The sequence below is a fragment of the Onychomys torridus genome, chromosome 22, assembly GCF_903995425.1.
Source record: "Onychomys torridus chromosome 22, mOncTor1.1, whole genome shotgun sequence".
Lineage (NCBI taxonomy): Eukaryota > Metazoa > Chordata > Mammalia > Rodentia > Cricetidae > Onychomys > Onychomys torridus.
The window spans coordinates 4,013,135-4,038,912 of record NC_050464.1 but is presented as its reverse complement, the minus strand read 5'-3'; the positions used below and the strand labels follow the sequence as shown (position 1 = coordinate 4,038,912).

General features: G+C 40.9%; 1 protein-coding gene across 6 annotated transcripts in view; it reads left to right on the top strand.

Annotated features, from left to right (window-relative positions):
* The window catches only part of Pan3 (poly(A) specific ribonuclease subunit PAN3), a 126,128-nt gene that overhangs the window by 92,635 nt on the left and 7,715 nt on the right, over positions 1-25,778 (top strand). For 5 of the 6 annotated variants that reach the window (XM_036171835.1, XM_036171834.1, XM_036171831.1 and 2 more), the window contains 11 exons: positions 6,473-6,720; positions 9,224-9,328; positions 10,746-10,803; positions 13,992-14,153; positions 14,400-14,516; positions 14,604-14,705; positions 16,525-16,690; positions 17,905-17,995; positions 22,130-22,269; positions 24,919-25,048; positions 25,383-25,447. In XM_036171835.1, the coding sequence (XP_036027728.1) occupies positions 6,473-6,720; positions 9,224-9,328; positions 10,746-10,803; positions 13,992-14,153; positions 14,400-14,516; positions 14,604-14,705; positions 16,525-16,690; positions 17,905-17,995; positions 22,130-22,269; positions 24,919-25,048; positions 25,383-25,447 (1,384 nt within the window). The remainder of the gene's footprint in view (positions 1-6,472; positions 6,721-9,223; positions 9,329-10,745; positions 10,804-13,991; positions 14,154-14,399; positions 14,517-14,603; positions 14,706-16,524; positions 16,691-17,904; positions 17,996-22,129; positions 22,270-24,918; positions 25,049-25,382; positions 25,448-25,778) is intronic. The other variant, XM_036171832.1, reaches the window with a different exon arrangement.

The window sequence follows — 25,778 nt, the reverse complement described above, 5'->3', positions numbered from 1 at the left end:
GCAAGTGCCGTTGCCCACTAAGTTGACTTGCCAGCCCCCAATTAAACTTTATCATCTTTACCAGGCTGAGAAGCCAGTTCCAATTTCTGTTTCTTGGAGCTGGGGAAATGGCTCGTTGGGTAAGGTAATTGCTGAGCAAGCTTCAACACCTGCGTTTGGAGTCTCAGTAAACACTCACATAAAAAGCAGGGTACATAGGTACCCCCTGTAATCCTAGCAGTGGGGGCAGGGACAGGAGCAGTCTAGAGGCTTGCTGGTCAGCCCATGTAGCTAGTTGGTTCCCTACTTCAGAAAGTTAGATGGAGATGTCAGAGAGGCGGCTTAGTGGTTAGGAGCGCTTGCTTGTTCTTTCAGTCCCCAACCACATCTCGTGGCTCACAAGGAATCTTGCACGCTTGGCCTCCACAGACATTGCACACCAGTGCAATTTGTGTCTGTCTCTCTGTCCCCTCCGCTAACATGTACACACAGACATATCCCAAAATAATTAAATTTAAAGTAAAATGGCGAGTGATAGAGGAAGACATGTCCTTGACTTCTGACCTCCGTGTGTATGTATATATGGGTACCCACAAGCATATTCTGTATACAAATAACAACTCCCACTTCTTCTTCAGTACAGAAAGGTACCTTCATGTTTGAGGGATTTGAATACACACACACACACAAACACACACACACACACACACACACACACACACACACAAATTAGTTGTATAATTTATTTTCTTCTGGTTCCTTTGTGTTTTGTTCTTTGAGACAGGGTTTTAGAATGTATTTGTGGCTGGCCTGGAACTTACTTTTTCTCCCTGGCAGGCCTCTTATTACACAAATCTGCCTGCCATTTCCTATTCAGTACTGGGATTAAAGGCCTTTTTTGAGATTTGTATTTTTGTATCTTTACAACATATTTTTTAAAAACCAGCATCAGAGCCTAACATGTTGTCACATCTGACTACTTAGTTACCTTTTCCTTGAAGTTTGCTTTACCATCCTTTATTTTCATTTCCTGTGTAAGGGTGTTTCCCAGTGTGTATGCAGTAACCACAGAGGACAGAATACTACTTTGCTTGCCCAGAACTGCTGTTACTATGATTGTTAGCTGCCCTGTGGGTGCTGAAAATTGACCCCAGGAAGAACCCTTTGGAAGGACAGGTAGTGTACTCTTAATTGGTGTGCCATTTCTCCAGCCTTTTTGGTACTTGTTTTTCATGTTCGTTTGAGCTCCTTTTTGGTGTCCTGCTGTCTTTTTTTTGAGTGTTTTGCCTACATGTATGTATATGTATTTATGTGTTCTATGTTGGATCATGGTGTCCATGGAGACCAGAAGGCGGCATTGAATTTTCTAGAAATAGTTACAGATGGTTGTGAGCTACCATGTGGTTGCTGGGAAATGAACCCGGGTCTGCAAGAGCAGCCCTGTGTTGATGAATTCCTACAAAACTCTAGAACATCTTGATGACTAAGGTGACCTTCCCCCCCCCCCCCCCAATTTGTTTTTCTAACTTCCTTTTTTTGTGTGTTTCTTTAAGTGTCCTGCTTTGGCTTTCTTAATGCATACTTTCCCACACAGATATATTTAGCTTGGGCATTTATAATTTTTAGTGTTGTTATTGTTGTTGTTACTTTTGCTGCTGAGCGAGCATTATTTTTTTAGGTTAGCTTAAATAAAATTGTCATCTGAATAACAGATATGAATTATTTTTCTAGTCTACTGGTTTGTATGTGTAGTTTATGCTCCCCCCCCCTCCCCGAGACAGGGTTTCTCTGTGTAGCTTTGCACCTTTCCTGGAACTCACTCTGTAGCCCAGGCTGGCCTCGAACTCACAGAGATCCGCCTGCCTCTGCCTCCCGAGTGCTATGTTTATTTTTTTTAAGCCCTAGTTAATGTAAATGAGGTAGGTTTTGTGTGTGTTTTATTTCATTGCTCCCTAGCCTCACCAACTGGATCATTGGAATGATTTGGTTATTAAATATTTCTATTGGTATTTAGTTTACGTATTGTAAGACTGAGCCCTTCCAGTGTGCACACGGCTCACTTGATTTTGGTGTGTTCACGAGATTGTGCAGCTGTAACCGTGAGCTAAGTCATGAACTGTGCCTTTTATAGCTGTGCTCTTGTCTTTTCCAGGCCTCATAGCCACAGCTCTGCTTTCCGCCTTCCTAGGCTTGCCATTCTGTGCCCTTCACACAAATAGCTTCTTGTAATAAGTGACCTTTATGTTCTTGGCCACTATCACTTCATGTTTTATGGTTCCCATAGTGGTATGGGTCCATGTGTGTTACAGTCTATACAGTATTCTATATTTCACTGAGCCATTTCTCAGCTGGTAGATATCTGGGTTGTTTCCACTTAGCAGTGATGATCATGGGCTATGGGTGTTCACATACAGTCTTTGCATTGACATAATGTTCTTACTGCTACTGGAAAATATACATAGTATTGGGATTTCCAGGATATACGGTAACTTTAATAATTTAAAGAACTGCTAAACTCTCTTCAAGATGTCTGCACCATTTTACACTTTGCAGGAGTAAGAGCTTGGATCTCTTTCTTCCTCACCCATTGCATTTGTTACCATGCTCTTGATTGACCATAAGCTTTCTAGAGAATGATGTGATATGCCATTGTGGTTCTGATTTTTATGTCCCTAGTGATAACTGTGTTTCTTTACATGTGCTCAGTTGCCATTTGTATGTTGTCTTTGAAGAAATCTCTGGTCAGGTTGCTTGTATAGTTGTTCAATTCAGTTGTTTTCATTGTGCACTGTGGACAGTTCTCTCTGTTGAATACAGTAGACCTTTACTGCAGCTTCCCCCCAGGATGACTCCCTGCGAAGTACAGAAACATGCAAGTTCTTCTCAGTCCCAGCTTGAACAGCTCCATGTTCCCTCAGTGTGTATGCCTTAGGCACTACCACTCTCAGTGGAAGGCCACAGGGGCGGCTTACACCTGTTTTCTTCTCATGGTTTCATGGTTTTAGTAATTTTTAGGATTTTATGTTTGATTCATTTATTTATTTGGTGTTTTCAGGACAGGATTTCTCTGTGTAACAGCGCTAGCTGTCCTAGAACTCCTTTGTGGTCCTCAAACTCACAGAGATCTGCCTGCCTCTACCTCCCTAGTGCTGTGGGATTAAGACTATCACACCTGGAGATATATATATGTATATGTATATGTGTATATATATATGAGTTTTAAAAGCTGAAGTTGATATTGGTCGTGATGCATTTTGTTTCTGTTTTATCATTCTTCCCCAAAAGGCAAGGTCCCACTTTGTAGCCTAAGCTGATCCCTGCTTGTGATCCTCCTGTAGTAGTAGTAGTAGTAGTAGTAGTAGTAGTAGTAGTAGTAGTAGTAGTAGTAATAATCCACAAGTACAATTACGGCTCTAAAAGCAATGGTACATTTACTCCTTAAATCAGCCTGAAGCCCCGGCTCTCATTTCTTTGCTTGCTGATAGTTCTGGTTCTCTCTCCCTCTGTGTTGTTGGTCACTTCTGGTTCTAGGGCACGTTCTGGGGCTCTACAGTAGGTAGTTTAGCCTGACAGTCGTCACTCCTGTTTCTCAGCTCAGAATTGTAGACAGTGTCACCCTGACCATGATTGACAAAAATGGTAATTCAGAAATTATGATGGCGAACATTGTTAATTTGAGGTATTTAAGATACATGTTTCCATTCTTGTAAATTGTTTTCTATGCTGATTTGCTACATGTTAGTTACTGTGATTTACAGTTGTGCTGGCTCAATTCCAAGGTTATATAATAACCACTGGGTAACCCTTCTCAAGGAAAGACAGAAATTGCAGGAGGATACTGACATGAAGTGGAATTTGTAATGAAGAAAAACTTGTATTATAAATATAATTTATAGTAGGGACTCTGTTCTGTTGTATCAAGTAGATTTTGAATTCTTTGGGAAATTATTTCTGTGGTTACAGGCGTGGAAGGGAAAATGTTTCCAACTAGGATTTTTTATTATTATTAAGTAAAGTGGGTTTTTGTTTTTTGAGAGTATCTTGCTACATGACTCTGGATAGCCTGGAATTCACTTTGTAGATTAAGTTGGCCTCGGATGTGGAGGTACCCTCTGCCTCTGCCTCTTGTGTGCTGGGATTGCAGGTGTTGCTTAGCCAGCTGTGGCTCACCCTCCCTTGCTGAGACCGCCTGTTTGTTCAGCACCTTGTGTGTGGCACCTTGTTTATGTAGTGTTCACCTTTGAGCTGTTTGTCATTTAGTGATATGTTTATTAATAGGCATCTCAAGATATATCATTGCACATATGTGGGAATTCCACCCTATTCTTTAATATTTTATAATTATTCTATAAATAAGTGAGTGACACGTAGCTGCTCCTTTTGACTGACTAGGTGACAGTTTTGTAGGTAATTTTACCTTTAGCTGCATAGTATCCATGTGGGTACTTACTAATTAATGCTCACTGTTGAACATGTTTTAGTTTCAGTTTGAGTAATTCTAGTAAGCCTCAGCTCACATGTACAAACTACAACTTTGCATTAAAATAGTTTCACAAAATTGAAACTAAATTCTGCCATGTTCAGCTTTCCCTTTTCACTCCCCTTGGATTGTGTATTGTGGCATGCATTTAGTCTTACAGACTCAATTCTTGTTTTAATTCTGTCCCTACCAAGGGCCCGGGCCTTCCCATTAGTTTAGTGCATCTTCTCCCACATAGGCCAAGTCATCACTGAAGCTGCTGAAGCGGCTACAGATCCTCTTTATTGTCCTTCATATGAGACAAATATTGGAGTGGCTTAGCTCTGAGTTTAAATTTTGTCAGTCTGTGCTTTTACATGTAATTCTTTTGGCCTCTAAGTTAATTTCCTTTCTGTGATATGAGGATGAGGTAGGCTGATGCTCAGAAAACATTTAGATAGTGCCTAGCATGGGGTAGGAGCCAGAATTACCACCACACGTATTGCTGATAGTAAACAGAAGAGTAATTAACTAATTTATTCATCTTAGGTGACCTCTAGCAGTTTCTTCTCAGGGAGACTTAGAAACTAGCTTTAGGGGACACTGTGAAGGCAGCCCATATTATTAGCTAAGTGTAGGTAGTGTTTATTCTAAGCTTTTTTTTTTTTTTTTTTTTTTTTTTTGAAAGACTGGCTTGTAGCAGTTGGGAGTGCTTGGTTGAGAATTTGCAGCTGCTTGAGTTGAGTCCTGGCTTTGCTGTTGACTTTGTCCATGTGTCTGACGAAATGACAAACTCTCTAGGCTCTGGCTTGCATTTTTCTGTTAATACCTTGCCTGCCTGCCTGCTGGTAGGTGCTCAGAAACTGATGCCATGTGCTAAGTAAGGCTCTTTAGAAGTGCAGGGTGCTCTTCAGAGATGACAAGAGTTTCTTTCTCAGTTTTCAGCTCAGCTTTGTTCACCTTGTTTTCTGAAAACAAAGCCTTGATGTCGTAGGAGACACTACAAATGAAAACATATCCCATTAGTAATAGCTCTGTGGCCAACGGTATTTTGGTAACTTTTTTTTTCAATTATAAAGGTTTGTAGACACTCCCCAAATAGCAAACAGTCCCTGCACTAGTGTGACTTGTAGTTCTAGATCATCTGTTCCAGCTCTACTCAAACCAGCCACCTCCATTAAACCTGTGGCTGACTGCACCCAGGTTTTAGTTCATTTCCGTTTCAGCTGCTCTTCTGCATGGGGTTGTCAGTATAACTTCTGTTGGGGTTTTGTAAATCATCTATCTTGTGCTTTTCCGTGTTTTTCCTTGTTTTCTCAGCTTGCTTGGAATATTCCAAAGTGTAAACACACAGGTTTTCCCTCCTCTACAGCACCTGTGGGAGAGGATACTTTGTTCAAGTGTGTCCATGGGCTGCGGTTGAGTAACTTGCACTTAGACACGCATCTGTGGTAGTTTGCAGCTGTTTAGTGTATATCTAGAGTTACAGACAGGCATTGAAACAGGCCTTTTTCAAGATCTGGTGCTTGGTGTGCCACTGTGTGTTTTATTGTAGTCTCAACCTTTATATCCCCCCACCCACCCAAGAAATTTTGCTGTTTATATTTGGCTGAAGGAATTTAGTAGATCTTTATTAATTTGAATTTTAATATAATATTTGGGGAATTGTGTCATCTGAGCAGTAATAAACAGTTCTAAAAGACCGAGGAAAAGAGTTACTCAAGAGTCTTGGTTCTGGTAGTTTTCATTATTTCATTAAATTTGTTAAATCTCTGGTGATTCTTACTATAGGGTTAGGTTGTCGTCTTTGATAAGGAGGAGCCTGTTGCTGATTCATTTGGAAATGACTATATTAAGAAAAAGAAACTGCTCTGCATTTGCTTTTATTGGAGCTTTTCCTTAAAACAAGATTTTTTTCTTTGCACTTACAATTAATGTTTCTTCCACATGAGTGCTTGCGTTTTATTTTCCAGATTTTTTCCCTCTAAAACCAATGTGCTGCTCCACTAAGACCCTGTTTTGCATCTTCCCCAGGAATGTCACTGTCTGCCGGATCCTCCCCTCTCCATTCCCCCAAAATTACTCCACATACCTCTCCTGCTCCGAGAAGAAGAAGTCACACTCCAAACCCAGCGAGTTTCATGGTGCCGCCTAGTGCCTCCACTCCTGCCAATAACCCCGTTCCTCAGACTCCATCCTCTGGTCAGGTGATCCAGAAGGAGACTGTCGGGGGCACGACTTACTTCTATACAGATACAACCCCAGCACCTTTGACTGGAATGGTACGGCTCCAGGAAAGAGGGACTGGGCGCTCTTAGGAAAGCTGCTCCTCACATTGGAAGGGCTGTAGGGACATGAGAAAGTATTTTCTTTTTAACTTATTCTCGTGTCATTAATTTCATTCAGTAATCAGAGTGTAGCCATCGTTTGTTTAGTGTGTTGGGGCTTGTGTTCCCCACAGGGTTACCTAGTCAGCACCTGGGCTAGCTAAAGTTTATTCTCTGACTTCTGTTTCTAGCTACTGGAGAGGAAGGTTTACCTCGAGGAAGAAGTCTCAGTTAATGAAAGTCACTGTTGCCTCAGATAAAGCAATAATGTGAAGTTCTAGATAGCAGAATGGCATGCTGTGATAGAGGCTGATAGTGTGGTCACTGAGATGCACGGAAGAGATTCCTACCCACGGGAGCCAAAGAACTGCTGATGGGAAGGGAATCCTGAAGTAAAAGGGGGATGGGGGTGGGACAGACGTGCATACAAAGACCAAGAGAGGAAGAACATGCCCAGAAGAAATGATTTCTTCTCAGGGAATTCCCAGTGACAAGAGATGGTGAAAGGAAGCAGAGAGGAGTGCTGGGCGCCCGCCTTCGCCACCACCACCTCCACCACCACCACCTCCACCACTACCTCCACCACCACTACCACCTCCACCTCCTCCTCCACCACCACCACCACCACCACCATCACCACCATCACCACCTCCACCTCCTCCTCCACCTCCTCCTCCTCCTTCTCCTCCACCACCACCACCTCCTCCTCCACCTCCTCCTCCTCCTTCTCCTCCACCACCACCACCACCACCTCCTCCTCCTCCTCCACCATCACCACCACCTCCACCACTACCTCCACCACCACCACCACCTCCACCTCCACCACCACCTCCACCACCACCACCTCCACCACCACCACCACCTCCACCACCACCTCCACCACCACCACCTCCACCACCACCTCCACCTCCACCACCACCTCCACCACCACCTCCACCACTACCTCTACCACCACTACCACCTCCACCTCCACCACCACTACTACCACCTCCACCTCCACCACCACCACCACCACCACCACCACCACCACCACCACCACCACCACCACCACCACCTCCACCACTACCTCTACCACCACTACCACCTCCACCACCACCACCACCACCACCACCACCACGGCACATAATGCCGGCTCCCCTTTCAGCCTCACTGTTTGGACCACATACATGAAAGAAGTTAACTAGACAATTGAGTAAATAAGTCTTGATTAAAAAAGCCAAATTCCATTAAAATGATGGGAGCTTAAACTATAGGTTTCTATAGCACAGTTTGATTGTCAGACTAGGTTAAATTTAATATTTTGCTAAAAGATGTTTTGAGTGACAGGAAAACAGGTTTCTTTGTCCTTGTAAAGCTTAGTCCTGCTGTGTTTTCCACTCAAGTCACTGTACTTTAGAGACGGTTTTCTTGTTTGTAAAATGTAAAGAGTAGTACCCACTGCCTTCTAGAAATAAATGTAAAAACCCGTGTGTACTACAAAACACTTCAAAGAACTGTTCTGGGAGGTATTTTGCTTTGTTTTGTTTGGGGCGGGGTGGTATCATAACCATGGAACAGTGAACACAGATGTGATTGAGGTAGAGACTTGTTTCTTTCTAGCAAATTCTTATCAATTTAATAAGTTTCGGCACTTTAAAACAATTCTTGCTTGTAGAAAGAAGAAATTGCCCTTACTATGAGAAGGCTGGTTTGTCACTGTCTCTGCTGTTTGTAGAGACCAGTATAACATAGTTTATAATGTTTTTACTCTTCTGACAACCTGAGGTAGTTAACCAAGGCAAGAAAAAGGCAGTTTTACTCTCACTGTAGGGCTCAGGCTTTGTAAAACTACTTTCTGGTTGCAACCCACAGCAGATGACTACCTGAGGACAACGGAAAACAGCTGAATTCATTTTTCTGGGGGTGGAGGTGGGGCTTGGGAAAATGATGATAAAGAAAAAAGGAAGGGGTTGAGTGTGGGGAAGTGAGCCGAGTGACTGGCCTAGTTGGATAGGAGATGGAGCTGTGGGTACGTACGCCTCTGTTTGCTGGTGTGATGCAGCTTATTGAACAGGTATGCAGCAGACTGGACTTAGGTTAGCCCCAGAGACACTGCCTACTCTTTGAGTTGGTTTCAAAAATGCTTCTGAATTGTTGGAAATAGGACATTCTATCCAAGAGCTAGTTTTGTGTTCTCAGTGGGCCTGAAATTTTACAGCTGTATAAATGTTTTTCTTCCTAGACTTTTAAAAATTATTTTTAAAGATAATTTTAAAATAGAAGATTTTTTAAATGAATTCATTCAAAAAGTATTCTTCTAACAGTTGTTGTTTGAAGTATTTAATTCACTGTTATTAAAACATTTAAGATTACCAAAATTTACTACTCGCAGATAAAAGTTAAACTTTTATAAAAATGATAAAGCTTACTAATTGAAGAAAATTGATGATTTACATTTTCCTGCTTCTTGCCTTTTTAGGTATTTCCAAACTATCATATTTATCCTCCAACTGCACCTCATGTTGCTTATATGCAACCAAAAGCAAATGCACCTTCCTTCTTCATGGCCGACGAGCTCCGACAGGTATGCTTTTAGAAGTTAGGGTAGATCCTGACTGTTGGCTGTACTTCAGAGCAGGAGGAAGGATGTACAGACCACTGTAGGCTCACACAATCATCTAAGCAAGGAGATTTAGAACATGGAAGTTTTGTGTATGTTTTTTTGTTTTTGTTTGGTTTGGTTTTTGGAGACAGGGTTTCTCTGTAGTTTTAGTGACTCTCCTGGAACTAGCTCTGTAGACCAGGCTGGCCTCAAACTCAGAGATCCACCTGGCTCTGCCTCCCGAGTGCTGGGATTAAAGGCATGCGCCCCTACACCCAGCTTGTGTATGTTTAAGAAAGCCATCTTAAGGAAATCTTAATGTACAAAATATAGAATTATTATTTAAAAGTGCTTCCTTTCTGTGCTTTGTGTGCTTTGTACCAAAAGGGCTCTGTACATGGGTTTATTTGTGTGTGTGTGTGTGTGTGTGTGTGTGTGTGTGTGTATAAACGCATGCTTACTTGAATGTGTCAGGGAGAGCATATGGAAGTCAGAGGACAACTTGTGGGGTTGGTTCTCTCATTCTAAACTCAGATTAATCAGGCTTGGCAGTGAATACCTTTCCTCACTGAATCATCTCACATGGAAAGGGCCCTTTAAATAAAGCACACATCATTTAAATGGTCTCTAACCTTTAAATTATTGCTAATAGTTAGACATAGTAAGCTTTGGTTTAAGTGACCCAGCAAAATTTTTAAAGTAGATTTTATAAAATAATTTACTTTGTTTTATTTGTTATAAGCAGCGTAGATATTCTTGATATTTATAGCTTCTTACATGTACATTCTCAAAATTATTTTTATTTTGCAGAAGGTTCTTCCAGTGTACGCATGGTTGTGTGTGTGAATGAGTGTATATGGTGTGCACCTTACTTCTTTTTACAATGCTGGGGGTAGAACCCAGGACCTTGTACATGCTAGGCAAACGCTTGAGCTACATTGCTAAGTTTCTGTGTAGATCTTCTGTATTTCGTCTTGAGTTATAGCACCTTTTTCTTTAAATTTAAACTCAACTTTAATTATGGTAGGTAAGTCTATCTGGGGTTTGGATGTGTGTGTGTGTGTGTGTGTGTGTGTGTGTGTGTGTGTGTGTGTTTTTCGGTTCTTCGAATCAGGGTTTCTCCGTGTAGTTTTGGTGCCTGTCCTGGATCTCGCTCTGTAGACCAGGCTGGCCTCAAACTCACAGAGGTCCATCTCGCTCTGCCTCCCAAGTGCTGGGATTAAAGGTGTGTGTCACTGCTGCCTGGCTAGGGTTTGGATTTATGTATATTAACATCTCTAGATATGTTATGGTAGGAGTATTAAAAGTAATAAAAATATTATTTAGTTATAATGGAAGATGCAGATATCAGAATGTCTGTTTATAATCTGTTATCAATATACTTGTTTCTTGTTCTTAGGAGCTGATCAACAGACATTTAATAACAATGGCTCAAATTGATCAAGCAGATATGCCAGGTAAAATGCATATTGATACATCCCTTTCCCCACCCCTGGCAGAAGCAAGATTTCTGAGTTTTGAGGCCAGCCTGGTCTACTGAGAGAGTTCCAGGATAGCCAGGGCTTTACAGGGAAACCCTGTCTCACAAAACCAAAAATAAACAAATAAATAAATAAGGAGGGGGTGACCCTATATTAAGCCACATTAAAAAAAAGTAATAGATTAACAACTTATATGCCTAAGAACATTTAAAGCTTCTACTGTATATTCCAGCAAGTTAATAATGTATTTTAATAGGTAAAGATTTACTATACAGGGCACAAAAAAAGCTTCACTTCTTGTGAAGAGATACAGGGTTGTGAATTTAGCTCAGTGGAAAGCATTTGCCTGGTAAATGCAAGTCTCTTGGGCTCATTCCCCACCACTGGAGGCCAAAATCACAAAGCAAAACCGATAAATTCTACTAAATTAACATTTAAAAATGACCCAAAGACACCTGCTATTAAAGAGGAACTAAAACTTGGAAGGAGATTTACAGTCTGTACAACTGACAAATAATAGAAAAAAGACCTGATCAAACAGCTCACCAGGAAAATGGCCAAAGATGAGTATGGGCATTTTTATGGACAGTCCTTATAGCCAATAAATGTGTCAAGAGAACAAAATAAGGAAATGATCTGACAATATGCCAACTTAGGCTGTAGATCCATATGTTCTGGGTATTGATGATAGTTTAAATTGTTGAACCTGCAACTGCTTTGGAAAACTCAAGCTGAATATCTATATACCCTTTACCTAGCATTTCTGATTCTAGATCCAGACAAACTTTGGTCATTTCAAGAAAGCATGTATATAACAAGCCAGCAGCTAATAGTGAATAGGGACAAATCAGAAACCTTTTCTCTCAAGTTTGGGACAAGACAAGGATGCCACTTTTGCCCTTCCACTCAGATCTGTGCTCCAGGCCTTTGCCAGAGCAGTCAGGGAAAAGAGAGAAATAAAGGCATCCAGTTTGACAGCAGATGGCAAGCTATAAAAATCACAAGACTGTACCAGAAAACTTCTAGAACAAAAAATCAACATTCAGAAATAGCTCATAGCTAACAAATAAGCACATACCAGTGAAGGAATAAATATAGGCAAAGAGATGCTGTCATGGAATCGCTGGAAGAATTTGAAGGGGTCACAATGGAACGATGTCCTACTTGTCAACTGGAAGGACAGTGTTGTTAAATGGCCACACTAAGATACATTCAATAAATGAATATAACCAAAACAACAACAACAAAAATAGCCAGCACCACATAAGGGTTTGAGGTTCCTGTGGTTTCTGTCATGTAAATACATCGGTAGAACCACTACTGCACAGGACAGACTATTCCTTCTTAGAGATTTCTTTCAATTCCCTGTGGTGGTTTCAGTCATGTAAATACGTCGGTAGAACCACTACTGCACAGGACAGACTATTCCTTCATAGAGATTTCTTTCAATTCCCTGTGGTTTGTAGAGCTATGGAACACATTCCGTAGAATCAGACACCAAGATAATGTGTGATCCCTTAGGCAAGCTCATGTGTTTTTGCTGCCTATTTCATCCTTGGCTACGGGACACGGAACCTAGAGCCTCATGCATGCTTAAGACTGAGCTGAATCCCCAGTCCTGAATCTATGATCTGGTGCTTTTGACTCAAGTATAAAACAAGTACTGACTGATTCAGTGTTACTTTCAAACCTGTGTTAAGTAGTGTGTTCTACAATAAAGAAGCATAAAGGATGGGCGCATATGAATATAATTCTAATTTTAACTATTACTACCTTTCATTTGAATGATTTATGTAATTTCCATAAAGAATCAAAAGATAGAAATTTTTTCCCCAAGCTATCTTGTCAGGACTTAATTTAAATAATTTATGTGAAATCCGTAAATGAGTACTTCCTATATACTAGTGATACTATTGTATTAATGAAATTGAGTGTTTACTTTGGAGAAGCTTAGAGACAAGGAAATATGCAGGTTTATATAAGACATTATACACAGAATAGCTATTTCAAAAGCAGAGTTGGTCGAAGCACTGACCCTTAGGCTCTAAAGCCCCACAGAGTCACAAGGATAGTTGACTTGGCCGATTACTAATACAGGGATAGTAGAAGATGTCTCAGAAAGAGCTCGCCCTTTGTTCTTTGAAAGTTAAGACTTGAGAGTGGGCTAAACTAGGTGAAAAGGAGAGTGACTTCGAGGAACTAAACAGAAATAAAGCTGTGCAAGTGCACGGTGCTCAGGGTGGGTAGACCCCACCACCGAGGTGCAGCCTAGGACTGCAGCCCATAGAGCTGTGTTCAGCGGGATCGTGAGAAGCTCCAGTGCAACATAGGGCGCTTAAATCCATTAAGTCCAGCAGTGGTGTATCCCAAGTGCAGCGGACTGAAGGAAGGACATGTCTTCATAACGCTTTTGTCCTGTGACCACCTTCAGTTATGAATAGCCACTGCACACAAATTCAGAAGCCAGATAGTGTGTGCTCTGGAAAGCCCCGGGTATTGAATAGTTCGTCTTCGCCTTGTATGGATGCTTGGTGTTAAAACTGCAGTACCATCCAAAGGTGGTTGCAAATGCCTGTTGTAGCTGGTTCCCCTCCTGCCCTTCACTGTCAGCACTGCTTTATTAGCTGCACCTCTTAACTACCAGGGCAAGTACAGTTTCCTCCAGTTGTGCTTACTTGAGCCAGAGGTTGGTTTGTAAGAGTTCAGTGCCATCTGTCATGTTGATAGGTACACCCATAGATATGCTTGCAGACATGTGTGTACACACTTCCTGATTTAATGAGACATTTCAAATTTCTTTATGCTTTAAAGATAATAAAAAAAAAGTCTATTTTGGTTTTTATAAATATTAGAATGCAAATGTTTAATTAAGTAATGACTCATTTCTGGTAATTATTTCTGAGAACAAAAATCCCGTATTTTGCTTCCAAGAGACTGGAACTGACTTTGTATGAACTTGGGTTGTCCTTTGGCTGCTTAGTAGCCTGGTTTATTGGTACAGGAGCCGTAGTTTGTTTCACAGACATATTATAAATCCAGCACTGCCTCATGACACAAATCTGTTAGGATCTGTGAGTGAATGGATTCGATTTCTTTTTCATTACTGTGAGAACTTTATGAAAGAATGCTTATCATTGAAAATTGTCTTCCTGTGACTTACTCAGCAGTCCCCACTGAAGTTGACAGTTACCATAGCCTCTTCCCTCTGGAGCCACTGCCGCCCCCCAACCGAATACAGAAATCAAGTAATTTTGGGTATATCACATCTTGCTACAAAGCTGTAAATAGCAAAGATGATCTGCCATATTGCCTTCGAAGGATACACGGTAAGGAAGATGGGTTTCTTTTGTCAGGAGTGTACTACTTACTTGAGTTAAGATGATCCATATGCTTCTATAAACAGGGCTTTATTTATCACACACATTTGAAGGACAAGGTTTCTTTTTCTCCCCCCCCCCCCTTTTTTTTTTTGAGCTTGATACCTTATAGGCAACATAGACCATTTTTAGAAATTTGTATTTCTTATGAGCTGTCATTTGCAGTTGATTATGGTAGAAAATTTTCTTCTTTAGGTTTTCGGCTGGTTAACACAAAGTGCATGGTGTTGGTTGATATGTGGAAAAAGATTCAACACTCAAATATTGTAACTCTGCGTGAAGTGTTTACCACTAAAGCATTTGCTGAGCCCTGTAAGTAACTGGTCCTGTGGTGGTTCTGCTCATGGGTTTCACTGTCTGGAGTGACTTCGGTGATGTGTGTTTCTGTTTTCTTGTAAGCGCTTGTGTTCGCCTATGATTTCCATGCTGGAGGAGAGACTATGATGAGCAGACACTTTAATGACCCCAATGCCGATGCCTACTTCACCAAGAGAAAGTGGGGTAAGAGAGATGTGAGCAGACTGTGTTTTGATGCATGCTTTGTTTGGGGGAACAACAGTTCCATATTAAAATATATACAGATTTACTCTTGTCATTTGAAGGGCCCTGCCGTACATGTTTAAGGCATCTCAAAGAATTGGGTTTGGTTTGCAGCAAGTTAGGAGTGTGTCTTGACTCAGACTTTTTATGCCAGTGTTTTTGCTTTACTCGGGGCATTTCCCCAGTTTGTGCTGGTAAATGTAATTTGATAGTCTTACTATCCAGTGTGCCTGTATGATCATTTAAGAAATTACTTCCTCACCATGTGGTTTGTTTATTATGTGTCAAGTCAGGTTTCCTAAAGTAACTTTACTTAAAAATGGAGTATTTTTTTCTGCTCTCTTACTAATATCTAAAGTCATTTTATAATTGAACTGTTTGAAAAAAAAAAAACCTAAACATTTATAATTAATCTAAAATGTGCCTATTTAGAAGGAAAATGATACCAGAGAAAATGTAAATCCATTTTGAGATGTCAAAATGTATATTTTTGTGGACAGTCTCATTTTACGGTGTGGAACCAATGAATGAAGCATCACATTGGTAGCTGTGGTTTTTAATCTTAAGATTTTCTTGAACACAAAACATAATACTTGGGTTTGTCATAACCTTGCTTTCTGCATTCTGACAGTTGAAAGAAGAAAGTTGTGGTTACATAGTTGTTTGACATTGAAAACCTGGTCGGTCATACAGTGTGTTGTATTGTGTTATCTGTGCATGCACAGGCACAGTTTTGTGGAGGATGTGGTGTGACTCTCCCTAAAGATGCATATGGCTATGGCTCGGATGTGCTGTAGTAACACTGCCTGTGAAAGTGGCTGTTGGCCTTGATGTATAGCTGTCTTAACCTCTCTGTAGAGTGTAATGTCTTCATTCTATCCAAAGTGAGATGGAATGGTTCGTTCATATATGCTCATTAAAAATGTTGTCCCAACCATAACTACATAGTCACTATTTTTTTTTTTTATTTACCTTTTAGAGCTTTATTGGGAGAGAGAGCCTCTCCGGAGGGGGGGAGAGAGAGACAGAGAGAGAAGACACACAAGAGGACCAGAGAAACAGAGAGACTGCGTGGAGGGAAGAGAGCAGGAAGAGGGATTAGTCAGGATTTTTGAAATAAGGTCTTGTTTTGTATCCCTGACTGGCCCTGAGTTCTTATGTAGACCAGCCTAGCCTCAGACTTGGAGCAGTCCTGATTGCTTCCTAAGGGCCAGATTATATGAGGCGCCAGGACACCTGCCTTGTACTTTCTATTTATTATCTTTATTCATAATTAACCATTTGACTTTCACATTTTTAGACCCATTCACAGAAAGTTGGTTTATAACCATATGGCTACAAGATTATGGTCACTGAAATAATTAACAAAATATGAATTAAGTTTCTATGTCTCTGTTACTTAGTTAAATATTAACATTGACCTAGAAGGTGATGAAAAGGCCATTTCAAGGCTGAGGGCAGAACTCAGTGGCAGAACAGTTGTCTAGTATGTGTGAGTACCTGGGTTAAATTCCCAGTAGCACAAAATAGACAAAAACACCTACAGAAGTTGTTAGACTAAAGATAACTGCTTTCAGAGTAGATTGATTGTTTCATTATTGATAAGGATACTGCTTTTTAAATGTTGTTCTTGTTCAATATGTTTGGTCAAAAGAAACAGTCATGGGGTCTCTGCTGCGTTAACAACATAAAACCTGTAATCTCAGTTTTGGAAATACTTGGGTTTCTCTGTTAAGCCCTTCCTATTATGAACATTCATGAAAATTCATTTGCTTTCTAGGCCAGCATGACGGACCACTGCCAAGGCAGCATGCTGGACTGTTGCCTGAGTCTCTCATTTGGGCATATATTGTCCAGCTGAGTTCTGCTCTGCGCACTATTCATACAGCAGGTTTGGCGTGTCGAGTAATGGATCCAACAAAGATTCTGATAACTGGCAAAACAAGGTAGTAGCTTTTTAAAATTTTTGAGTCTGGGTTGGGGGGGGGGGGGCGTTGTTTTTGTTTTGTTTTTTTAAATTTATTTTGAATGTGCAACTGTTTTGCTTGTATACATGTATGCATACCACATGTGCTTGGTGCCCATGAAGGCCAAAAGGAGGTATTGGGTTCCCTGGAGTTACAGATAGATGGTTGTGAAACCTCCCCGAAATGTTGGCAAGGTATCTGTGAATAAAGACAAAGTACCAATACCACTTTCTCTGTAGAGCCGTTTCTATTTGGCAGTTTCAGATTGGCAGAGCTGTTCATCTGGAAAGTCTGCAGTTTGCCCCTCCCTTCATTCACCCCTTTGGTTTTTCCAGACAGGGTTTCTCTGTGTAATAGCCCTGGCTGGCCTGGAACCCACTCTCACAGAGATCTGCCTGCCTCTGCCTCCTGAGTGCTGGGATTATCAAGTTGCTAGATGATTGTTGTTAGCTAGTTCCTGAGCATTGAGAAGAATACAATGAGGAAACGGATACCATGACTTCACCTAACCTTAGTTGCCCTAAGTTATTGAGAGTTGCCTTGTGCAGTGCAGCCTATGGAACTGAGTACTGTGCCGAGCTGGGTCCTGGTGTTCATATCTATAGCCTCATTACTTGGGAGGCTAACAGCCTGGGCTGTGACAGAGAGAGGCCTTGTGCATGCACACCTAGTAAAAACTAACAGCAGTAAAGACCAGCGGTGTCCTGGTCCATGTTCTTGCTGTTACTTGCTTGTAGGTTACAAGCCTTCCTAGATTGAGGAAGTTCTTGGCTTTTGTGAGCTTCAGCAATGACATTAGACTATGCTGTGACACTTTCCCCTTAGTTTAAAAATTGGTGAAGAGGTTCGAGTTCATGTATGTAAGATGCTTAGAACAGTGCCAGCTACGTCTTTAGCAAGTGTTGGCAAGTAAATAGTTTCCTTTCATGAGTAACTCAAACAGCTTGATGTGTTAAGGGTTATCATCCTGACTTTATCAGTTACTAACTTTTACAAGTAGAATCAAACCGTTTAATGTCTCTCAGTCTTGGTTTCATTATCTCTGAAATGGTTGATTTTGTGGGTGGGGAGGATGGAGGTGGAAGTTACAGTCACTTACATTTTAGGTCCTTTCATAATATTAGGCAATGTTAAATATTCATTAGTATATACTAAGAAAAGTATAATTTTTTTAAATCTTTTGATCCTTACAGATTGCGAGTAAATTGTGTAGGAGTTTTTGACGTTTTAACATTTGATAACAGTCAAAACAATAATCCTTTGGCATTAATGGCTCAATACCAGGTGAGTAGAATTCGTATGGGTGTTTAAAGCTTGTTTTGTTTTTGTTCTTTTAAGCTAAACTTGGTTTTAAAGTATTGACTCTCAGATCATTTTTGAGTGGTATCTTAACCTCCGTGGTGTAATTAGTGCAGCCTTACTGTTGAAACAGACAGGATGAAGGACCATGAATACAAGCAGAGACTCTAGCTGTTTAACACTGGAATATATTTTTCTCAGTCAGATGAGTGGATTATATTAGATGTTATAGCTTATTTCACCTTTCCAGACCTACTAGTTTGGCTTTTGAGTGCTTGTCTGTCCCACTATATTATTTTGAAAGGAGTAGCGTTGGAGCGCCCTGCTGTGTTTTCCTCGGTTGCTATAGTCTGTCACTTCTTATATATATATGTATGTATGTATGTATGTATGTATGTATGTATGTATGTATATATATATATATGTATATATGTATATGTATATATATATATATTACCAGAATTTCATTATTCTCTAACTCATTCTGTTACTACTGAGTCAGCTTCACAGTGTTCTAAGCTATTTAGTTATTTAGTTGTTTTTTATTTCCTCATTAATATGCTATTGCGTAGAAATACAAGAACGCAACCCTGCGTCTGGGAGTGTAGTTCAGTGGTAGAGTGGTTCTTAGCATACACCAGGCTCTAGAGCATTTGATCTCCAGTACTGCCCAAAACAGCAAAGACTGTCCCTGGGAGGAAGGAGTAGGAGTGGGGCTCCATAATGATTACTGTGTGGAAGTAACCTGTGTATTTGAAGTAAAGAATTCATTTCCATGGGTCTGTCTCGCCTCCCGAGTGCTGGGGTTATCAGTTCACATTGGGATAGGAAACCGCCACTACAGCTGACTTCAGTTCTTTGTGTAAGAAGTCATATCCATTCCTGTTGCAAGGCAGAATGGTTTCATCACATGAGGAGATGCTTCCCCTTGTCTACCTCTTTTCAACTTTTGTTTGTTGAGTTTACTGACAAACTTTCAGAACAAAAAGGAAAGGAAATGATAGGGTAAGAAAGTGAATCCTGACTAGTGTTCCCTCTTCAGCCTCATGCAGCAGTCTCTGGCTATTGACTCACAGCCGTGCTGTCGAAGATCTGGTGGCACCTTTGCACACACCTTGTATGTATGCCTTTCCTGTCGGAATTCCCCTTGGCCATGCCTGCCTTACCAGGCTGCCTTGATGTTGATAGTGGCATCTGGTAGGCACTGTGGGAATAAATCCTGATTTTTCGCGCGCGCGCACACGCACACGCACACGCACACGCATGCACACACATCCTGAAGCCACTTTGTTCTATCTAAACACAGTTTATTTCTTCACTTTCTGTGGAATGTTATTTTTAGTGACTTTTTTTCTGCTGCTTTATACTTATTTAGTAATTAATTGGCCTAAATTTCTTTTCATCCAAAAGTGACTGATGAGCTAGGTGTGGGTGGTTCATGCCTCCAGTCGTAGCTCTGAGGAGGAGGTTGGAGGTTAGACAGTGAGTTTGTGGTGAGCATAGGCTATCTTATAAGGTAGCCAAAATGTGACCGCGTATTACTGAATACTAGTGATCTGCATATGTCTTAAGAAAGTTACACCATTACACTTTTGGGTAATATTTAGAGCCAGTATACCAGAAATCTAGAAACCTCTCGGCCACATTAAAAAATAAAACTCCTGCCTTAGAGTTATCACTGGTTTGTTTTGAATAGAATTGGTTTTTTTGAAAATTAGTATTTGCACAAAGCCCTTGGGTTACTACCTTCAGCACTAAAAAATCACTTAGGAATAAAAAATGAGAGTAGTTTGAATCTTCTTTTCTGACTCACTTTTTTTTTTTTTTTTTTTTTTTTGGCAAATGGATACTATTTCACTTAATTTATTGTGGAATACCTCATAAAATGAAGCTCTTTTAAAGGGGGGGGGGGATACCTTGAATTACAAATGACCAACTGTTTTACCATCCTGGGCAGCCATTTTGTGAGTTAGAAACTGCTTTCATTTATAAACTCTGCCAACTCTCCACCAATTGTCACTTTCTTCATTATTCAGTAAAATGAATATATCGGGTTTCTTTCCATTTTTTGATGTATATATGTAGATTTTTATATAGATTATTACAGTGAGGCAGGCATAGGAGGGATTTAAGATGGTCCCAGAGTGGGAGTGTATTGACAGGAGAGAGGAGTACATTGTTTCTTGTAGTCTAGTTTTCATAGTCTGTTTCAGACACATGACCAGAGAGAATGACTTTCAGTAAAGTGTACATAAGAAGAGCCATAGATAGAATCAGGAAAAAAAAAACAAGAAACCAAAAATCAGGAAAAAACTTAAAAATGAATCTTGGGTTGGGGATTTAGCTCAGTGGTACAGCGCAAGGCCCTGGGTTCGATCCTCAGCTCCACCAAAAAAAAAAAAAAAAAGAATCTGGGGAAACTTCCTGAATTCAACAAATTGGGGGGGGGGGACCTGATAGAGGGAGGGAGCAGAATAACAATGGAAAACAAGAGGTCCTGAGTTTGTAATGCTAACGTTTCTTAACTAGTGAAGACTTTGTAATTAGAATGTAAATTGTAATCTAACCTGGATTGTATCATGTGTGTATTTTATATCCTGCATATAGATATTTACACCACAATTCTTTGTTGTTGTTTGAGACAGGGTTTCTCTGTGTAGTTTTGGTACCTGTCCTGGATCTCACTCTGTAGACCAGGCTGGCTGGGATTAAAGGCTGCCGCTGCCGCCGCCACCACCCGGCTATACTACAATTTTTAATAGTAGCAAAACTAAAGTTATAAAGTAGCAATGAAAATAATTTTATGTCAGGCAATGGTGGCACACACCTTTAATCCAAGTACTTGTAAGGCAGAGGCCGGTGGATTTCTGTGAGTCCAAGGCCAGCCCGGTCTACAAAGACAATTCCAGAATAGCCAGGGCTGTTACACAGAGAAACGCTGCCTCAAAAAACTAGAGGGGGGAGGGGAGGGGGAGGGGGAGAGAGTGGAGAGGGAGAGAGAGTGGAGGGGGGGGGGGGATGTGTTTTATGAGAGTCACCTCAACATGAGGAACTATATTACAGAGTCACAGCATTAGGAAGGTTGAGAACCACTGTTTCAGAAGGAAAGCTTCAGGGTAGCTCATTTTAAAAACAAGAAATGGGGAAAAAGTTAAAGAATTCATTACTTAAAGAATATTGTTAGTGATCAAAAATAGTGATTTGGAAAACAGACGCAAGCTGTCCTTGGTCTGTACCACTTTGATGTTCTATGATAGGTGTATTCTGAAGTCAAGTGAACGCTTGCTTGGAGTGGGATGTCTTGTCTTCACGTTCCTGTGGCCATCTTGGATTCATGAAATGAGAAATGCATCTGTTTAGTCACAGTGATCTTAGCAAAGCCAGCATGTAGTGGCCTTCAGGTCTGTGTAACAGGGAAGACTGTCAGCTGTATTTAAATTTTCGAAATAAAAATACAAACTCTGGGGCAAGTGAGCTGGCTCAGCAGCTGAAGACAGTACCATGGAAGCCAGATGACCTGAGTTGGATCCCTGAAGCCAGTGTAAAGGGGGAGGAGAGAGCTGACTGCAGTGCTTGGCACCTATCACACACTGCTGCCTTCTCTTCCCCAATGGTCACAGAAACTTTTAAAGCAGCAGACCCATAATTGGAATATGAATTGCTTATAGTAAATGTTTGTTAAAAAGTGTAGTCCTAGCCAGGCACACTTACCTCTAATCCTTTAGCACTTGGAAGCAGAACTCTGTGAGTTCGAGGCCAGCCTGGTCTACAGAGCAAGATCCAGAACAGGCACCAAAAACTACACCTAGAAACCCTGTCGGGGGGGTGGGGGGGGGGGTGGGGGACAGGACACAATGTAGTCCTAGAAGTACATTTATTAGGGTGACTTGGATGCTCTAAATATTTTGGACCTATTTATTAAATGAAACCGAAAGAGAGGCTCAGAAATCCTTTTTAGTTGGGTCATAGTGTTTCTAACAAGTAACCATGCTGAGAACCTGTCCTGAGCCCTCTCTCCTGTGTGTTTACAATGTGGTTTTCCTGTTAGGTGATGTGTTCGGTGTGTTGAAAATGTACCTGTGAAGTAGAAATTAAGTTATGTTTGTTCTCTCATGTCAGCAAGCAGATCTGATGTCATTAGGAAAAGTCGTGTTGGCTTTGGCTTGCAACTCTTTGGCAGGAATTCAGCGAGAGAATTTACAGAAAGCCATGGAATTGGTGACAATCAACTACTCCTCTGACCTGAAGAACCTCATCTTGTAAGTATAAACATTACATGAAGCAGAGTAGTCCTCTATGATTAAGATAGAGCTTTCCATAGGAGCCTCCCACTGTTATAAAGTCAGGCAGACACAGCAGCTGCTAATGGCCTAATCTTTATATGTTTCTTACAATGCATAAACCAGTTTGTTTCAATTAGCCACTTGGTCAGAGAGTTTCCTTTAGAGTTGCACCGACACATACTAGCTACTAGCTCTTGGGTTACACTAGTCATATTTCAAGAGCTCCACAGCCACGTATATTGCTCCCAGCTAGCTAAGTCATGGACAGCACAGACAGAACATTACTGCCATCTCTTGAGTTCCCTTGGCCATTGTTGCTCTAGATAGTGAGAGACTATAATGCAGCCTCCTTCACAGTCTAGTTATGTATGTGAGTCTGGTCTAGGCATGCAATTCAGAGAATGGAAGATTCCAGGAAATCTTTGAGTGTAAGTTTGGAATGCATTTGACTTCAGAGAAACTGAAGGATCCCTTACTATCTCAGACACGTCTACTAGTGAGGATGTCAGGAGAGGACAAACAACTTTTATTACAGCTATGAGTCTAGGGGAAAAGATGCTAGGATGACTCTAATTTTCCCTGTTAAGTTCTAGAAGCCATTAGAATTTATTGATCCTAATCAGTAGTTTCTTTTAGCTTCCAGTGATCCCTTGTGCTCTTTCTGTGTAGCCCTGGATGGTCTAGTTTCTTTTTGGATGAGCCCTAGGGATGGAGGATGGGGCTGCCCACCTGTTCTTCATTAAACTGGCTTCCCTGTCTTGCTTGCGAGACACTGGAAGGAAGCCAGTGTTTGCCTGGGACCTAGAAATAATCAATTAATACGATATAGCTTTTGGGGGAAAATGTTTTGTGTATGATTCTAGCCTTAGTTTACAACATTCAGATTATTCTGGACAATTGCAGACTATAAACTCTAAAAGTTCCCTTTTGAAAAAGTAGGAGCTGAGGATAGTAATTAAATTCACTTTATGTGGGGCTGGAGAGATGGCTCAGTGGTTAAGAGCACTGGCTGCTCTTCCAGAGGTCCTGAGTTCAATTCCCAGCAGCCACATGGTGGCTCACAACCATCTGGTACCCTCTTCTGGCCTGCAGTCATTACACTGTATATATATTAAATGAATCTTAAAAAACGGAAGAAAAAAAAATCACTTTATGTTAATTATTGGAAGTAGATAGTGATATGAGGCTTTACATACTTGAAAAATTGCTTAGAAAAAAGTAAATAAATGAAAAGACATTCTTCATTAGTGACAATAAACTAACATCTACTGAGCTACATAAGTCACTTATGAACTGCTTGACATGACTTGCACTTAATTCTCTAACATCTATAAATGGAATGTCATTATTAATACCATTTTAGAGACAAAACTGAGGCACAATAAGTTAGAGTGAATACCTGGTCAAGTTGTCACATAGCTGGTAAAAGGTTCCAGTATGATTAGGTAAGTGTAAATATCAGTGGTAGTAATTAAGATAATTTGTGTGGTTATAATCATTCATCTACTCATCAAAAGAATGTTTATGTATGCCAAAATCTGAGGATACTTCAGTAAGATTAACATAATTCCATCCATCCTTTTAGCGGCTTATAAAACATTGAAGGGCTGGGGAGATGGCTCACCAGCTAAGAGTGTGTACTGCCCTTGCAGAGCACCTGAGTCAAAACTGCTGGTAACCACAGCAGCTCCAGCGGATAAAATCCCTCTTGTGGCCTCTGTGGGCATCTGCACTTAGGTGTCATACCCCACCACCACACATACTTACAAAGTTTAAAAAAGATATTAAAGATAAAAGCAAGTAAGCTGTTTGCAGCCAGTGAGAAGACCTATGAAGACAGTTCCTGAGGCATGCTTGTAAGGAGGTGAGAGAGAAGGACTTACCTTTAGAGGAAACAGTGGCCAAGTGATGGACCCTCACTGTATTCTTCAGGTGGCTTTTGAAAGAGCAACACTTTCTCCCTCCCTCAGTGGTGATAGAAAAGGAGGTGAACTGGTCCCTCCTGCTCTCTTAGTCTGTAGAGATGGCCCAGAAGTGACAGGTGGCATATGAAGTCATGGAGCAGAGGACAGTTTCTCACTGGCTAAGTCATTTTTGCATAATTGAAGATTCATTTTTAGACTAAAAAATTATTTTTGGTTAGGTGTGGTGGCATGTGCCTGTAGTCCAAAGAAATATGAGGCAAGATGCTCAATTGAATCCAAGAATTTAAAGCTTTCTTGGGCAACATAGCAAGACTCTGTGGCAAAAATAGAAGCAGGTTATCTTTGAAGACCAGGAGGGGAAGAAGTTCCCCATCCCTCAGCCTTCCAGTGTTTCACACTCTGAGACTTGTTCACGGTCGTTTCATGTAGCTGTATTGAAACAAAGGGCTTAAGGGTGGAAATGGGTAAGTGTGGCCTTCTTCTGCTTCACTGTTTCACATCTCTAACAGTGGACACACAGAGGAGAGATGTCTGGACTTAAAATGTTCCAGAGAAGAGAAGCAATACTGAAGTTTCAGAACAAAATTTGCATGAAAAATATGTTTTAACACAGATTATAGTGACAGCAGCACCTGTGTGCTGATGGCCGTGTTGTCCTTAACTGGCACTGCCCTTCACGGATTCTTCTCTGTCTTGACAGGTACTTATTGACTGACCAAAACAGGATGCGGAGTGTGAATGACATCATGCCTATGATTGGTGCTCGGTTTTACACTCAACTGGATGCTGCTCAAATGAGAAATGATGTCATCGAGGAAGACCTTGCTAAGGTCAAGTCTGGTTACTGTGTAAACTGGCACATAGTACTCACTGTGCTGCTGGCTGGGACTGCAGTGCTCTTCTTGTCCACACTGGGTGTTAGTGTCTAAAATCTTGGTTTTGTTTAATGTGAGTATTTTAAATACTCCTAGAATTGATCAATTGCATAATCTCCTTGAGTGTGACTATGCACAAAATAGGCATATGTTTAAGAGCATAACCCAAAAGTGTGGGTGTTGGGATTTATTGTATAAGAATAATATGGGTGCAGAGTACCATTTTTAAAACTTTTGTTTATATTCGGTCTGGACATTAACATTCTCTCTGTTTTAAAATGTTTTATAGGAGGTTCAAAATGGAAGACTGTTTAGACTTCTAGCAAAATTGGGAACAATCAACGAGAGGCCAGAGTAAGGGTTTACAGTATTGACAGCATGTTTTCAAGGAAACTAACTTGTAAAGGAACGAGTGGACTACTTTCCTAATGTTTCTGTTAGGAAAAGGAGGAAGTTCTTAAGGAAGTGACCTTGAAACTGCTAGCCATTAAAGAGCTGTGTGAAACCACAGCCCAGGTGTGGTTGTTCTTAGGAACGTGTATGCCCATATTAGAAATCGGTCGTGTGTGCCGGTAAAGGAAGGTAATAGCAAGTACTCTGTTTCCTGTAGGAAGCCTGATCACATCTGTTTTTCTTGGGAGACATTAGAAATCTCTTAGCTGTAGCATGTCTCTCTATGAAAATG